The sequence below is a fragment of the Ischnura elegans genome, chromosome 8 (genome assembly GCF_921293095.1).
Source record: "Ischnura elegans chromosome 8, ioIscEleg1.1, whole genome shotgun sequence".
Classification (NCBI taxonomy): Eukaryota; Metazoa; Arthropoda; class Insecta; order Odonata; family Coenagrionidae; genus Ischnura; species Ischnura elegans.
In genome coordinates, this window is record NC_060253.1 from 98,336,820 (window position 1) to 98,354,633 (window position 17,814).

General features: G+C 37.3%; 1 protein-coding gene across 1 annotated transcript in view; it reads left to right on the top strand.

The window, feature by feature from the left end:
• The window catches only part of LOC124163981, a 152,797-nt gene extending 136,438 nt beyond the window's left edge, over positions 1–16,359 (top strand). Inside the window, exon 5 of the mRNA XM_046541125.1 lies at positions 15,335–16,359. Coding sequence (XP_046397081.1) covers positions 15,335–15,488 — 154 coding nt within the window. The 3' untranslated portion in view covers positions 15,489–16,359. The remainder of the gene's footprint in view (positions 1–15,334) is intronic.
• The last annotated feature ends 1,455 nt before the right edge of the window (positions 16,360–17,814 follow it).

Here is a 17,814-nt window from a genome sequence, read left to right on the forward strand (position 1 = left end):
ATGGGGTCGCGTGAGGTCACCCTCGCTTCTTTATTAGTAATTTAATATCGCGCGTATTTCAAATTGGTCTCCCCGGGGCAGTCTTTAAACTCTAGACGATGCTTGCCCACACGTTGCTGCATGCTCCCCGGCTGCACTGTTACCGTTCCACGGGCCGACCATGTGCTCCCGGCCTGCTTTTGATATGCCATTACGCGTTCCCGAGCGAAGCAGTAAACGACATAATAGGCCTTCAATCTCCGCCGGGGCCAAATTATAATTTTTTTTCGATCTCGTTCTCGGTGAAATGGCTTTTTAGCTTTTACCACCTTAGTCTTGAAAGTCTCAAGTTTTTACAAGGAGACATCAAACAATCTGCATAACGCGCACGGATGGTAGTAAAACGTGCAAATCTGATGTTTTGAAGGAAAATCACCCTAAATCACAATTCGTATGTAAAAAAGCACACTTAAAACGTATATTACAAACGGTATAGGGGACTGAAAGGTATGAATCTTATCCATGAGCGCGCCTTTTTCTGAGCGTGCCTCTTGCTTCTGTGTACCATAAAAAAGGAAGTCAGCTTGCACCGTCCTGCATGCCTGTTAGTTCAGTAATCAGAGTATATAATTTTAATAAGTCATTTAATAATGTGAAAGATATATGAGGGGGTGGGAAGCCAGAGGGTACAATTGATTCTTTTATAAACAGAGTTAGGTTCAGTTAATTGTTCAAAGAAATATACAAAAACATAGTTTGACAAGGGTCACGAGTGAGACTCCTTTCTGTACTGACATCGAGTGGAATATAAAATGCACTGCTAAATATCTAATTGATCTCTTTTGTTATCTTTGCGTGATTTCTATACGTAACTCTGTTTAGAAAAGAGAAATCACTTGTACCCCTGAATGAAAAAGGAAGGTGTAGATCATGTGAGTAGAGATTAAGTTAAAGATAGTTACTTAGCCTAACTTTACATGGAAATGATAACGTTGACTGATAGGATAATTAATTGAGCGTTAAATAATGTCAGCATTGTTTTCTGATAAAAATAGTCGTTAAAAAATATAGCATTTTTCAACCATTTTTATTGAATTCTCATTTCAACGCCTCGTATTATCACTATGTCATGATTTCTGAAATATCGCTTCTCATGACGGAATAAAATCCTTTAAAATCTATCATGCTAATATCATATACATGATTAAGGAAGAAAATGTTTTTTATTTTTTTTCTATTCCTATGTAGTTGAAAACAATACTTAATTCAGCATTTAAACATTTGATATTGGTGCTATTATAAATCACCACATTAATGTCATTATCATTTCAAAACAAATCTTGGACCCAAATACGGGCGCTTGAACGTGCCCGAAACTGTCGTCCACCAAAAATGAGTCGACGCGGCATTAACCCGGAAACCAATGATCAATTTAATCACCACGAAAGCCTCCGTCATCAAATATTATCTTTTCGAAAATATTACAAGTATATACCAAGGATTTGAAATACATTCTATAAAGCACACTTTGTAAATTTGCTCGACCAAAATTTTGAATAGCTCTCTGACCACAGTTAATAGTTATTTTTAATTCTCCTCGAATGCCATTTCAATGTGTTATTTCGTGAAAAACAGATGAACGTGACTTCTCATTTGCTTGCATGAGATGCATTCATCATCGAGCATTGAATTGCTGGCGAGGCGCACCCAATTCCAATTATGCCTTTAAGGAACCTTTTCAAACCTCGGAGCGCAGGAAGACATTTCAGATCAACCAGATCGTTTCCTTCTTGATGTTACACATATTTAAATTGATATTTATCTTGATAAACCTCAATTTTGGAGCTTTTTGTGTGCCAGAATTATCCCAAGATCTGAAACCATCCCTTAAAAAGTGCGCATTTTACAATATCTCGGCCGTTGTGTATGTATATTTTCAGACATGATTTAATGAAATACTTTTAACTCCCCTGTAATTTCATGCTCCACCCTTTTCAGTATTTATCACGAGAGAAAATAATGTGCGGGCCCTCTAATTTGTTTGCACGAGATGCATTCATCATCGAACATTGAATTACAGACGGGAAAACACCCAATGCTAATTAGCCTTAATGGAACCATTTCAATCCTCAAGTTGCCGGTATATTTTCCGACCGACAGTAAAAAGAAAATGCCAAAAACATGCATACAACACGGATGAGCCAGACCGGATCACCCTGCAGCAATTGAAGACGCCCTTACCCACAGAACTGAGCTCTGTGAGCACGCACGAGGAATCCAGAGCGAGTGGGGGAGACAGATGGTTGGGACGCAATCGCCCCGCTCAGTTGGCGTTCTAATTTGGCCGGGCGCCTCGCCGGGGTCAAGGATCAGGAGGGCAGGTTACTAAATGGGCAAAAGGGACTGTGGGTTGAGTTGAGAGGGCGGGGAATGTCTTTGCCTTTATTTGGAGCGGGCAGTGGGTGGATCGCTTCCTCAAGTCAACAAGCGCCATGGGAAGGTTGAAGAACTCGGAAAAAAATTGCTTTGAGAAATTCGGTTCACCGAGGGCCAAAAGAGGGATTGGTATATGAAAATGAAAAGGAGACTTCGTTGCTTTCCACTTGATACTTGATAATGACCTCTATGGTCGAAACATGTCGCACGGACGAAATAAGTCTGTGGAAAGCAACGAAGTCTCCTTTTCATTTTCGTGTATTAATTTCCACAAAGTTGAGCCGAAAACCATTGAAGGGATTGCATATGTTTAGCGCTATCTCCTTGAACATAAATATTATTTTACTTTCTACTATTTATACATAATTGATAGAAACATACATTTTCATGATTAAGATGATGATAAAAAATTTATTGTACTGCCCACTATAATTTTCACTGCTCTACAGCATGTTTTTCGATTAACTTCGTCATCGTACTGGCGTACTTTACATCAGTTACTGACCTCTCAAACTCCTTTTTTCACTCAGTTTTTCTCTTTCACATCCGTTATAACCTGTCCTATGTGATACATTTGGGGCCGTCCTTTGCCTTTCTTCCCTTCCACTTGTCCCTTGACAATTTTCTTCATTATGCCTTCATGCCTCGTGATATGGACGATAAGTACATAGTTTCTAAAGAACAGTTTAAAGCTTGCACAATTATATTGCAATTATTTAGGTAGTTAGATAGGTATATATGTCCTTGATAACAATCTAATATTTTCTCATATACTAATTTTTTTACGTGAGATAGAGGCATATATTGAGAAACTTCTACCTTACATTCTCCCTTGATTTTAAGTCCTTGAACAGGACCATACGGGACTGGAACGACCTAGCAGCAAAAATACCTAAGCCCTTCCCGAAAAAGATACCTATGTATTTTTAACGATCGGTAAAAAAAATAGGCTTCAAGGTATTGTTTTAATGCTGTCAAGCCGTGTTGGATCTATGGGGGAGAGAGCTAAGGGGGCTATAGCCCTCCCATTGGGTATCAAATCTACACTAGATAGAATGGTAATTTTTTCTGACCCCCACTACTGCTGGAACTTTAAACCTCACTAAGCCCCCCTTGTCCCTATCCAGGATCCGCCAATGCTAATAAGGCCAGTGACCTGCTTGTAACACTTTATTATAATAATAATTTTTCAAGAAAGTTTTGAGATGTCATTGTAAGTTTAAAACGAGCGACTCGTCGCGAAAACAGACAGGTCACAACTGGTCAATTGGGATCGTTGCCTCCTATTAATAACTCTCTTTCAATAGCTCCATGTATTTTGAGAACTGAACTGTCAAGATTATACTTAAGTAACAGAGCTAAAAACAGAGATTAATAAAATATTAATGATAGTTGAAATTTGACGTCCATGAACAATTTTTATTGACTATACTCCGGAACGACGCACGATCGTCCGTATCAGGCGAGTGAATCAGAAAAAAGATACTTTCCTCCATTAAACTTGCAATAGAAAAGCATTAATTGAATGCGATTAATCACATTTTCTCCTGGTCTCTGCGTGACTACCTGTGATAGGCCAACTTCTCTCAAGGCGCTGTTTGAAAATCCCAGGAAAAACTTTTACCTTAAATGTCAGCGGTGGATGAGCACAAATGATCGTGACCATATGCGTATCTCTTCGCGTTACATCGCCACAAAATGCTCCACTTTACTTATGGTCTCCATAAAATACGCATAAGAGACTTGATTAAATGAGAGTATTCAAATGAATTGCTGTTTCCCGGTGATAAAATAATCGACCATGTAATTTTTGGTGGTGCGAGTGAAGTCTTGCGTCGTCATTTGCGGGATTGGTACCTTCTCTGACTATAGTCACATCAGGGATTTATGTCGATCTTCCTCATTTAAAAGAAAAAAAAAATATCGGCAAAGTGTCATCTGTGGATATAAAGGAGGATGCCTGTTTGTATGTCCGCTATGCGTTTCCATACGGCTGCACGGATTGCAACCAAAGTTAGTACGTAGGTGCATTTCATACTCTCAAAGCCTGTGGTGCTACTTTTAGCTATGTCTGATGCGTGCTTTGCGTCATTTCCTCATCACCGTTTGTCACGAACGTCATACAGCTTCTGTAACTGGACACCCTTCCGGAGAGGCACACCTTTCGACACGCTTGAAGGGAAACTATAAATCAAAGGATACTACACTTATTAATCCTCCAGATGCAAACTTTTTTACTGGGGCATGCCTTTACAAGACGTTTTAGATCTACACATGTGCGGATACACATAATGTTCAATGTTGTGAAGTCGGGTAAAAGCTGATCCAGTGCGCAATATTTGGATATCATTTTTTCCATTGTTTGCCGTTACATATATATACTATCATAAAACCTGCTTTGTTCCCTTATAAATCCTGCAATTTAACTATGAATTCCAAGTACCAAGTTTTTCACAACGCCGGATGGCCTGCCATTTATATTGAATTTTATTGATGGTAGTTTGGCTACCACGAACCGACCCTGACTAGCTCTCAGATCTTTAGGAAGAGTCCGGAAAAGAGTCGAGGTCTAACGAGGACCCTATAACTAACACCTGGCTTAGATCTTAAATACCTGAACATCACCATGAACTTTTAATTTAAATGATATTTAATTTTAAAATGCTAATATACAAGCAGTATGTTCAATTAGCATAAATTAGGAAGATGCATAAGTGCATAGTTACACACCCATACAAAGGACCGTAATCCGCTTCGCTTCTACTTTTATTTTACTTACTGTTACTATTATGGGAAATCAATCAATGTACAAATGTTTACTGCTTCGAGAAGTGAATGAAAAAATGGGTCAAGATGATAATGCCAGCCGATACTCGCTACTTAAATTGATTCTGCTCTGTTATTTAACTGAAGCAACCAGTTTGGCGGAAGTCTTCTCTTTCACCTATTGCGATGCGTGGGCATTTCATTTCTATGCATGCATCTTTCCATGGCCCTATCTATGTTTGCAAAGTTCGGTTAGCTGATTTCAATCCACTTGTCGTCTCAAACTACTTGTCAGCTGCAGTCATCTTGCCTACCTGCCACACGATCGCTTTTGCAAACATTCCCCCACTAATGGGGGAGTCGTATAATATTGTTCCCACTGTATGTTTGCATTACTTGAGAAAAAAAATCTGAAAGAAATATTTGGTTTTTAATTGAATAAATTTTATTGCTAGGTTGACCGAAAATCATCTGACAAGCTAGTAATCAATTCATAGAAAGCGCAATGATATTTAATGAATACAGGCTTTGACTATTTCAATATTATCTTTGTGATCTTATTAAAAGATCCTGATAACTTTAAGCGTGTTTTTTCAACATTACTTAAACTTCAAGGTAATCTTTCAGTAACTGGAGTATAAAGTGACAAATGGTTAACAATCTCACCAAATGGACTATGGAAAGATATGGTCAACTTTATACAAAGACACTATGTATGAAGAATGTTTTACTGTAAATGCCGAAAATGGGGTGTATACTGAAAAAAAGTAGAACTTATTAGAGAAAATACTTAGATAATTACCATATTATTTGGTAAATCTTCATTCTTATTATTTACTAGCTGACCCGACAGACTTCGTCCTGTCAAAAAAATTTGTAATGTGGCAGTGTTTTGTTCCTACCTTTTTTATATTCTTTGCAAAAAATTATCCTGAACAGAACCGTCACCCTGGTAATAATTCGGTGTGAATTAAAAATAATTAAATAAAACACTATAAGCATTTAAAAGTAAGTAATTTTAATCATGAGTTCTATTTTCATTGTAGTGCTTTGTGATAAACGATGTTTTTTGTTTGATTACCTGGCGCATAGACAAACAAATCTGATGGTTTTCCAATACGGGAACAGGCAACACACAATTGACCATGTGAGAAAAATGGGTTTTCCAAATTAATACCACAAACACTTAATGATTGCCCCTGGGACTTGTTTATGGTCATAGCAAAAGCAAGCCGCACTGGAAACTGTAGTCGTTTAAACTCAAATGGCACATCAGTCGGAATCATTGGGATGCGCGGTATGAGAACATCTTCTCCATTATACTTTTCCTTTCAATATAGTTGCTTCTATCACGTTGTTTAGTAGTTTTTTTATCGCTAACCGTGTGCCGTTGCAAAGGCGCGGTTGGTTGATATTTCGCAACATTATAATTACCGATCCAACCTTTGATTGAAGATTGTGAGGTGGCAATCCTGGCAAATCCAGCGAGTTTAAAAATTCCGGTGGATAGTTAACTACATCGTCTTGGTTAGTTGCCGAATCAACTGATTTATATATCCTCGAATCGCCTGTAATTTGTTCTTGAATTTTGAAATTTAATTCATTTACATCAATGTTTTTGGCTGCCAATATAGCTCGTTCGCTTAACCAATCATGGTTTCTGTAATTTTGAGCAACATCTGGAAATACCTTCTGAATGAGTTCTTCTTTTGATTGAGTTAAATGACAAAAACTTTGAGGAAAGTTAATGCATCCAGTCAACATGTCAATAGGAAAATTGCCATTACCAATGTCAATGAGTTGTTTAGAGAATATGTTTCCAGATTGGTCATTTTGCAACTCAACACGCATATTCTTGCTTAAATGAAATACTTTGACATATTTCCACAAATTGGATGACTTTAGACATGCGTTGAGTTCATCAGCTGGCGTTGATCGTGGAATCACTGGCAATGTTTGACGAAAATCTCCTGCTAATAAAATCATTGCACCACCAAATCGGTTCTGATTGCACCGTAGATCTTTTAAGGTTCTGTCTAAAGCCTCCAAAAATTTTTTATGTGCCATCGTGCATTCATCCCAAATGATCAATCGACATTGCTGCAAAACCTTTGCCATTGCAGAGTTCTTCGAAATGTTGCAGGTTGGAGTTTCATTGCTTTGCATATTTAATGGCAATTTTAGTGCTGAATGGGCTGTTCGACCACCTTCAAGCAAAGTTGCTGCGATTCCTGACGAAGCGAGTGCAAGTGCAATTTTATTTTGTGAGCGAATTGTTGCTAATATTAATGAAATCAAAAAAGTGTGTCACATGCAATAACTTTTTTTCATAGGTAGATAACAAAACACTGCAAACAAAACAAAAGCACACTCAGTAGAGTACAACAGAAAATCCAAGAAAAACAACACCGGCAAAGGTGGCAAATCGACATTGACAGTTGTTTTTTTAATTTGTTTTTTTTTTAATCTGATATGACTTGAAGTCAAATCCTTTAAAGCCATACCAATGTTTTATTTTTTTTTGTCGCCTGCCGAAAGTAAAACATAAGAAATAATATCGCGAATCCAACCAAGTTGTTATTATTATATTTTGTGACTATTCAATTTGGTCGGGTCCGCGATCACTTTTTTTTAGTTTCGGAACGCGACATTAAATCCTCCAACGACGTATTCTGTGCTCCAACGCACACACGCACACTGTTTTGATAGATATGATTGAATTTGAACTTTGTATAGCGGTAAGAAAGTGCAAATTTACTTTTTGACGTTAGGAACACACCTACATTTCTTAGATAACAGTGAGTGCTTGTAATTTAATATGAACTTTATATCATAGCAATAAAGCTCAAATTGATTCTACGTTTTAGTTAGAAAACGTTTGTATGTGAAAAAGAAAAGGGCTGTTTTTAGGGTTTTCCCGGCAATTATTCGATTTTTTCTCGCCGTAAGAACCATCCTTGGACTTCAACGAACATTTAAAAAAAAGAATTGGCCAAATTGGTCCAGGCGTTGTTGAGTTATGCGCTTACCAACACATTTTGCGATTCATTTTTATATATAAGATATCTTTACCTAAGCTCCTGCATATTCCACCTAAATTGGAAGAAAGACATAAAATTCATGGCTCTATACGTAAAAGCGGATCTAGGGCAATATGTACAGTGAGTGACGTGGAAAATAATGACAATTAATTTCATGCAGCTGTGAACTGAGAGAGTTCAAGCAACTTTAAAAAAATCGTGGGCGTCAAGCTATCCGAGGAACGGAGTGCGCGTCAGGGCACTTAAAAGAGGGAAATAAATATAGCAGAAAGAATTGCTTTGAGTGTGGGAGACGAGGATTCACTTCGGAGAAAGACACCCACGGAGAAAGCTGAGGGGGGATACACGGACACCGAGGTGTTGAAAACAAAAGCGAGACAGATTGCGTACGAGGCAAAAAGTAAGGCGTCTCTCTACTGGCGAGCGAGTTTGTGTGCGATGAAAAATACCTAAGACAAGCGACTAAAGGTTATGAGGTGAGCCAGTTTCAGAGAGCTCGTCTTTTTTTTCGCATGGCGCTGCTCACATTGTCTCGTACTTCCTATCCGGCACAAAAAGCGATGTTTCACTCCTTATTCTCGTTTTTTATCCGCTCATGAATCACAGATAAAGTACATCCATTTGTTGGTCGGCAACTCACTCCCTGTCAAGAACGTTAGAGATCGAATTTGACGTGCTACAATCATCGATCGATAAGCTGGTAAAACAGGCACGCAGAGCCTTATTAAGTGGTGAGCCAGAAGAAGATCTTCCCTGCTGAGTCTGTGATGCACTTTCCATTTAGATAGATTTTTAACGCGTAGCTTGCCGCATAACTTTGTCTTTGCATGATATGGGTAAATATCAACTGCAAGATAAACAAAGCTATGACTGGATTACTGTTTCTCAAATACGGAAATAAGATGCATCATTGTAAAATTTATAGTCAAAATATAACGGGAGTGTAACATTGCAAGAGGTAACAGCTTTACCTAAATCAGGCCACATTATTGGAAAAACAACACATCAAATAAGTAGGCATTTACATTCACCAAGCCAATAACATCAATATATGCCAAAAAGGCTTAAGCACTGAATGCTTCTCCACATTAAATTTAGGTTATTTAATTTTGGTCCCAATAATTTTCAATTAAAATATTTGAGTAAATTAATGTTTTCTTTTAAGATGATAAATATCAGTCATATTTGATATTGCCCGTGAAAAAATTTTTTTACTAATTTTTTTACCCCTGGATATGTCACCGGTTCCTCATTAAATAACCAAAATATTAACTGATAATTTGGATCTAATAAATACATTGCAATGTTATCACAAATGCAATCATGCGTGTCAAGTATTGCTTATGCAACCGAGACGTAAGAAAGAAACTCCGCTCTGTACGAATTATACTTCTTAGAAGTCACCGACCGACCATTTTAAATCAGCAAATAAATGTCATTATTATCTCTTTATCTCTATATAATCTTTCAGGCTTCCTTGTTGGATGATGTTAATAAATGTTTATTGGGAAATTCTCTGTGTGATATTTTTATCTTCTTCGGCCACTAAAACCCAGTTGCCATTCTCAGAGATTCTCGGAAACTACGATGTTCCCTGATGACAACAACGAACTTTTGTTTTGGAAACGTTTCTAAGAAGGTATAGTAACCGTGGAGGCTACCCGTGTAAACTTCATCTACATTATCAATATGGTTGCTGAAAAGGTAAAAGTGCTGAATAATAAATGCGAGGTTTCTATTCTAGTAGTCTAAACATTCCTATGTATTTATAGTAGAAAGTTTTTCAACAGAGTTGGAGTCTCAAAATAGCAAATAGGAGTTTTTACGACTTTAAGTATTTTCAAATTGAAGTAATTCCAACCATATTCTCTTTGCCGGTATCAGAGATTCAAGACAATAATATGTGGTGGATTACTTCGTTGCTCCTATAGGTACTCGATGGTCATGGGTTTCAAAAAATTTCGGCAATCATTTCCATGAAAAAGAATTACGATGCTTTGCCACCGAATGGACTGTTATGAAAGACGACTGATGAAAGGGAAAATAACGAGAAAGTATTTTTTCCATCTGCCACAGGCTTTAACCCTAATACGGGCAACATATTTTTCTGACGTAATCGGGCAAGGTGAGGTGGACTCTTTTAACTTATACTTTTAATATAAACTATTAAACAGTGAAAAATATTACTTTTCACATCAATTTGTACATATTGTGCACTATAGAATCATTTGACATAAAATTGATTATTTTTTGTGTAGCAAAAGTTTTACATTACTTATTAATTTCATACATAGTCAAACAGCGAGTACAGTGGACTCTTTTGACTAATTCTTTCTGTTTTCACTAAATAAAACACCAAATATTTATCGTTATACATGTACATAGTGATAATTTAACAATATTTTGACAATTCAAACCAAAAAATTGTAAAATGCACATTACTTTTTACATTTCGTGCAAACAGACTCACTTTGCCCGGATTTGTGGGAATTCAGGGAAAAAATTATTTCTAAGTTACTTTAATTCCGAAAGAAGTTTGAATTACTCTAATTTATAGGAAATATACAATTAGAAGAAGTAAAAAATTTACAACATGCTGACATTTCAATGACATGATAAAATTCTCAAAAATGTGATGCGATGAGTCCAAGAGACTCACCTTGCCCATATTAGGGTTAAGCTAGAAGTAATGGCAAAGCTAACATTGCATTCTAACATGATTTAATTTTCATATTCTAGGCAAATTTGAGGTAAATTCTCTGGAATCACTGAAATCGCTCATTTCTTTATGCTACAGGACTTTAAGTAGTAATTATGCCGTTGATAAATAGGACAGTTTATTTTTTATACCTTAAAAATATTCAAGGTACATTTTATGGAAACGCTGAAAAAAGTGGCTTGCTTCAACTTCGGATGGTGTCTACTGAAACTGGCCCGTGGAGCGTCCGAAACAACCTTTTATATCGGTCCTCAGACTCATCCGTGAGACTTAAACGACTCGCTTGGAGATTTCGGCCGTGCTCTGAACCATGGAAGGGCCTTCAAGGATTTTCGGCGCTGTATCAGGGGATTATGCAAAGGAGTTTCGAAGGGGGCAACTACAGAATCACGCGTATAAAGTGACAGGTCATATCCGTTTATTAATAATGGGATCGAATAAACCCAGGAGCGGCTAGCCAAAAGAAGGCGGGAAATAAATTAGCTTTATTCCGGGATTAAGCTTCTTATGATAAACCCCTGTTTACAGAATATTTGATATAATTCCTTCTTAACATAATATTAACTTACATCATTCTAATTTGCATGAGGCATGAAGTAAATATGTCTTTCTGGTGAAGACTACTCTAAATGCTTGCATGATGTTAATTAGGGGATTAGGAGATGTTAATTACTACTTAAAATGATAATATATTATAAATTTATTAGTGGTCAATTAAATATCAATCACCCATTATCGAGGTAAAATTAAAAATTGCATGCTAATAGTTAAAAATAACGATAAATCAACAATGATCATATACAACAGCTATATGCATGAATCATATTTTTAAGAGGGAAAAAAATAGCGATGTCGGCAAAAATATGATATCTACTGCAAATCCTGTACCTAGTATTTGGAAAAATACTTTCTCACAAATTTTATTTTTTTAAATTATCTCGAATCTCTGATGACGGCAGAAACTTTCTTATTTTATGGCCAAAATCCATTTTCTTATTTACCTATTTGCAGTAATGCATATAAATATGAATCAAGAAATGAACAAGTATAGTAAAAACCCAGACCAAGACCTTCCTGATTCCTCAAAATTAGCCCCTAAGGTGACGCATAATTCCAGCTTAACCTATGTTTTTCATTCTATTCCCCCTAAATATATGAAGATGATAAAGTTATACAGATTATACAGAGTCACGAAGAAAGACAAAATATGACCGGCATAGCTGGTTCAATATACGCTCTATTCGCCAAAAGACATTTATTAACGTAAAAATTGTTGGCATCATGGCAAGTTGTAGAGGCGATTCACGCTTTATAGGAGGGTCGAGCGGAGGAATTGCGAGATAGTTTCATTATTTTAGAGCACGTGAATATAGGAAAGGGAATATTAATCAAAAAGAGTATCCATACTTAGTTTCTATGTGAAAAATTCTGAAATTATTTTCCTGTTCTACTATTATGTTTTTTTATAAATTATTATTACCACATGCTTTTTTCGCATGTCGCAAAGCTCATGTAGGTATATTCAGCCTTTACAGATATTGATTAAACGCTTGGTTTTATGCGTAAAATCGCATATAGGGATATGTTTGAATGAGAGGTACGGAAAATAATTACATGAATTCCAGGCAGATGTGTGAAATATGAGTCTTCAGTGTTTAATTTTTGACCACGCACGGACCACCTCGATAGCGCCTGATTTCTTCAATTTCCTTGAGACTAGTAGTGCCAACCTTCCTGTTCTGTCGCTATGGCGCTGATGCCTGTCATATTGCTGCATGTGTTGCTGATTGCTAGAGCTTTGCATAGGAAAACGACTGCAGTGGAAAGACAGGAATTAATTGCGACTTTAAACTGTTTGTCTTTTGTTTTGTTGGCAGACAGTTTTTGCACGTTTTTCGCCCGCAACTTTACGAATTGTCAAGCTACAGCGCTTGGACTTAGTCTAAAATGTGCGCGCTGAGATCTAACGTCGAACGCTCCAAATCCCATCTCTGTAACATTTGGTTCGACTGAGATAGACCTTAAAGTGTGACTGGGCAAAATGCAGCCAGACTGCCAGGCTACAAACTTAATATTTATGGAAGGATTGACGAGAAAAGTGGAAGTGGAGGAGTGGTGTGGAGCAGGAGGAAGGGCTGAAGGAAAGGTGCATTTCACCGAAACGCCATCGCACTCCCTCCTTCACACCGTGCAGTGGCAGTCCGCGAGGAGGCTCCATTCTCACGACCCCTATCTCCGCGTGGCTGGAGGCGGGGGCCGTGGCTGACACATGGGCGATATCGCCGGAGGAAGTGGCGAAGCTCGGTGAAAAGCGGTACACAAATCTAAGCTCACCGTTGAATCCACCCGGGCGATTCGACTCTCACACTGTATTACAATTACGCCGCAAGATTGAGGTCGTTTCATTCCACACTCGCCTCTACCCTCTTTCCCGCGACCCTTCCTTCCAATGCTGATCTCCTCCTGCTCCTCCTTCAAATTTATTTACCTAACTGCTCGCTTCCCACGCCAATGCTAGGGAACAAAATGTCAATAGAATACGTTATTTTAGTCTCAGAAAATGACATAAAGTGTAGTTTCAAATCATTTGTAGCTAAAGTTTCCGACGGGTCATTCCGTTGATTTCTGCCGACGTTTTAATGGAAAAAATTTTCCACCATCTTCAAAGCTGATTCATCATGAATTGATCAATCAATTCGTGAATATTAAAATTAAAAAGAAGAACTTTGTGCTTTCACATTAATATTTATTCACTTATTTACGACCATGGTTTCAACGTTAGACGTCATCATCAGGTGAACTCTACAGAGGTCCATCACATCATTTTATACCAGGCTAGGAGAGGGATGGTAGAAGGTAACAAGGTCCCTCCTTCATCTCGTTCCGATAATTCGGTGGAAATTTTTTTCGCGTGTCACTCCTCGTTTCAACGACTGATACCCCTTCCACCTCAATTTATTTTCTGAATATCGCGCTCGTATCCTCTTTTTTTCTGCGGTTCTCTTGAAGATAATTAAATTACATTTTATATTTTATAATCAACTTAGAGCAGTGAAAGACAAAGTGATTATTTAATATTGTAAGGTATTTCGTTAAATACATCGAGAACACAGCTATCGCTACTGATATTAAATCATTTTATTACTTCTAATGCATCATATTTTATGAAATATGACTTGTTTATGTATATTAAGGATGTTTTAATTATTTTTTATCTTTCAAAGTATTTCTACTGTTTCTCTAAATAGTGCTAAAATTATGAAAATCCGTCGACGAGCTGCACTCGCCATTGGGCGATTTGGCATCGGAAGTTCATTACAAGATAGACTCGTCATTTCATTGTAAGGGGTTCACTCTTTGGGCGCCATAATTATTGACCGGTGCCGTAAAATGAGTGGTATTCCTCATTCCATATGCTGATGAGGATGCATCACTCACGCTCGATTGGCCTTTTTTTCCAGCCTTTATATCAACTCACCAACCTGTCTGTTTGTTTGTCTGTTTGTCTGGTACAAATCTTGTAACTCAAATTTTACTCACTTCCTGTGAAGCAAAAACCCTGAAATTTTGCACACTTCTTCTTTTCCGATGATAATACATGAAAATATAACTTTAAAGGCTGATTAAAAAAAAAATTTTTATAAGAGCTTATTATCGTGACGGATTACCGTCTTTAAACCTAAGATATCATTTCCAAAGTTTCAGTAAATACAGTAAACCCTTGTTAATAACGGAGTGAACTTAAATGTGAACATTTACCCTCAGGAATTGTTCGGATGTAGTATTCTTATTTCTGTTAAATTGGTAAATTTTGAGCTGGGTCCATTTTATTAGCCCTGAGTATTTCATGCAGATAGCTCGAATTTTTTGTAAGTAATTCGACGCAAAAAAATAAAAAGACAACCTGTTCAACGGGAAAATGAGTTCCCGCGATACAAAGTTTTTTAATCGCCTAACTTGGTCGTCAAAGTTGCCTGCGTACACTTAACTTTCATGATAATAAATAATATTGGAATCGTTACATTTATTTATTGCTTTTGCAATGCAAATAAAACTAAGTCTGGTTAAAAAAATGATCCAAAAATATTGATGGTGGGTTGCCGCCTTATTTCAGCAAGTCACGGAAAATCGGCCTCTAGAGTTCCGCATATTGATACCTTTAATATTTATTGCCATCTCATGCTTTCTATTATTTTTCCAGTATTAGTTAAGCCTTCTTTTTTCATTGATCTTCCTTAGAAGTGAATTAATCCGGATGTATGTTTATTTCATTATATTATTTAAAGGAATTATGTTTAACATATTTTCATTGGATTTACATAATATGTTGGCCAATCAATATGCAAGCAGGTTCAATGGTTGCAAGCTAATGTGATATATCTTCTCTGTCTAGGTTCAGCCAATATGGAACGGCAGTATTGGACATTATATCTGATCTGTATCCTATTCTGCTGTTGACTGCTGGTGAGTACACGGATACGTTTTTTTTACAGATTTTGCTTGAGTGGTGCTTTGCCAAGGAACTCGTCATTTTATTAAGATTTTAGGAAATCATTCACTGGGATATCCTCGTTTCCGTCCCAATATTTGATCGAATATTCGAGAGCTAGCAATAGCAATGTGGATCAATCTCCATTTTCCACGCGAGAGGGATTCTTGAGATACCTCAATAGTTAAAGGCGATATTTTTTCTCCTGATATTATCATTTGTAAGCGAAAGGAAGCATGCGAAATTTTTTAAGGGAGTGTAATTAATTTCAAGTGTCTTTTAATTAAAAAAATATTAGCAAAATACAAATATCGAAAATATAATCAACTAATTATCGTGGAATGACAATGCTCTTGATTTATTCGTTACCTCAATTGATTACACTCATATACTTTAAAGAATGCCTGAAGTTACGATTAGAGGAGAAGTCATCAGTAGTCTTATGTAGCTCATCTTTCAAGCATTCTCACAGACTCCCATTAACGGAAATATATTGGGTCTAAAAGCAATGAGATAGGTTTTGAATTAGGCGCTTTGATACTGTGTTTACACGTCGACGATAACCGCTATAACTGTCCATCGTAAACAATCGACTTGTAACGTCCACTGTTACGCTCGATTTTTAAGTGTAGGCAGTTCAAATATCTGCGACGAAAGAGCGAATCGATTTAGGGCGTAATCGATATCGACCCGAATGGTTTGTAAAGTTAATGAAGTTAACATTATAAAACAGTAGGGATCAATTGCCGGATGCCTGTTGTCGGATGATCTGGATAATTCATGACTTCGAATGCTTTGCCCTTCGGAGATCGCGATGCGATACACCTAAGGCACCCAACAGGGCAAACTCGCGGAGCGCCTGGTTAAAAGTTTGTGTTGCTTAAAAATTGTGCATTCGTGGCCTAAACATCATCAGTAATTTTTGTTCCTGCTGGCATCAGATATCCAGGGTATAAATTTCGTGACACAATTTTTCTCCAACCTGCATAATATTTAAAAAACCATTCCTCGGGTAAGATGAAAAATTCGAACAATTAAAACGGTCGAATTCAACGTTTAAACCGGGTTTAAGACTCACAGGGAAACTATCCATTCTTGTGAAGCTGTTTTGAGCTTTTCAATTTCCTCTCCGTCTATGGCAACAATCAATCGTAAATAAACCATTTACACTTGAAGCATACATTATATAATAATTATTATTTTTGCCATCTATGTTGATGCAACACATATTCAAAGACGGAATGATTCATTTTTGTTTTCTATTTCGTTTATTAAATTCCCAGCCCTCAGGAAATACACAATTTTTTGTAACGTTGGCGAGTAATTAAATGTGTATTATTTTTTACCAATTCTCAAATATGATAAAAATAGTAATAACTACGATAAAAAGTAATAACTATGGTAGTAAAAAATAGTAATAACTATGATAGCGGCCGACTTTGGCGTTTAAACCGGGCTTAACCCTTACTAACCCAGAACTGCTTCTGTGATAAATAAACTTTCAAGACCTCTCATTTTAAAAGAGTGAAAATTTTCCGATCAACCATAATTATTGTGACACCTACACATTTCGGCATTAAACTTTACAGCACAAGGGAGAATGTATTTTCAATCTTTCCTGAAGAGAGGTGAAAATATATACTTACATTTTTAATGTTACTTAGAAGCCACATTTGGTTATAATGGGTTAAGACTCATTGGGATATTACATTTTCTTATGACCCTTTTTGATCTTTTCAATTCCCTCCCCGTTTCTATGGCAACAACTCGTTTATGCATTGATTTACAGCGTCTCTCGCGGGGGTCTCGTCCGCCCCTATTCGGGGTTCTCCCCGTTCATTTTCTTCCCATATTCGTTTTCGTTGCGATCTCCTCATTTGACTCACACCCACTCCCATTCGCATGATTCGGTCCTCACGACGATCGCCGCCAATTTGAGACCCGTTGTATCTCGTGCGGGTGGCGCCAATCCGTTATTCTTTTCCGGGAAAAGTTTTGGAGACGCGTGCGAAAGAGTTTGAGTACCGCTCTGTAACGCATGTGCCTGCTCAATGCTTTCCGAAGAAATCGCTTGCGAGTTATCATCCTCTCACGTTTAATTTTCATTTTACTCCCCGTGAGGACGCTTGAGTTCTTCCGAGAAGCCATTTCCGTAACGAAGCGATTGGGGATAACTTTAAAAATAACATTCGGCCTTTTTCTCACACGTCTTGGTCCATGTTTATGCTCGCACCATAAAATCATCATTTAGGGTGCGAAGGCAAATTGCGATTTGTCGTGGATGGATTTTTGGAAGAAATTGGGAATGGCCGAATGATTGGTTGTTGCGTGGATGGAAGAATGTCGTGGTAAAAATATAAAGGTTATGGACGAGGGTTGAGTGA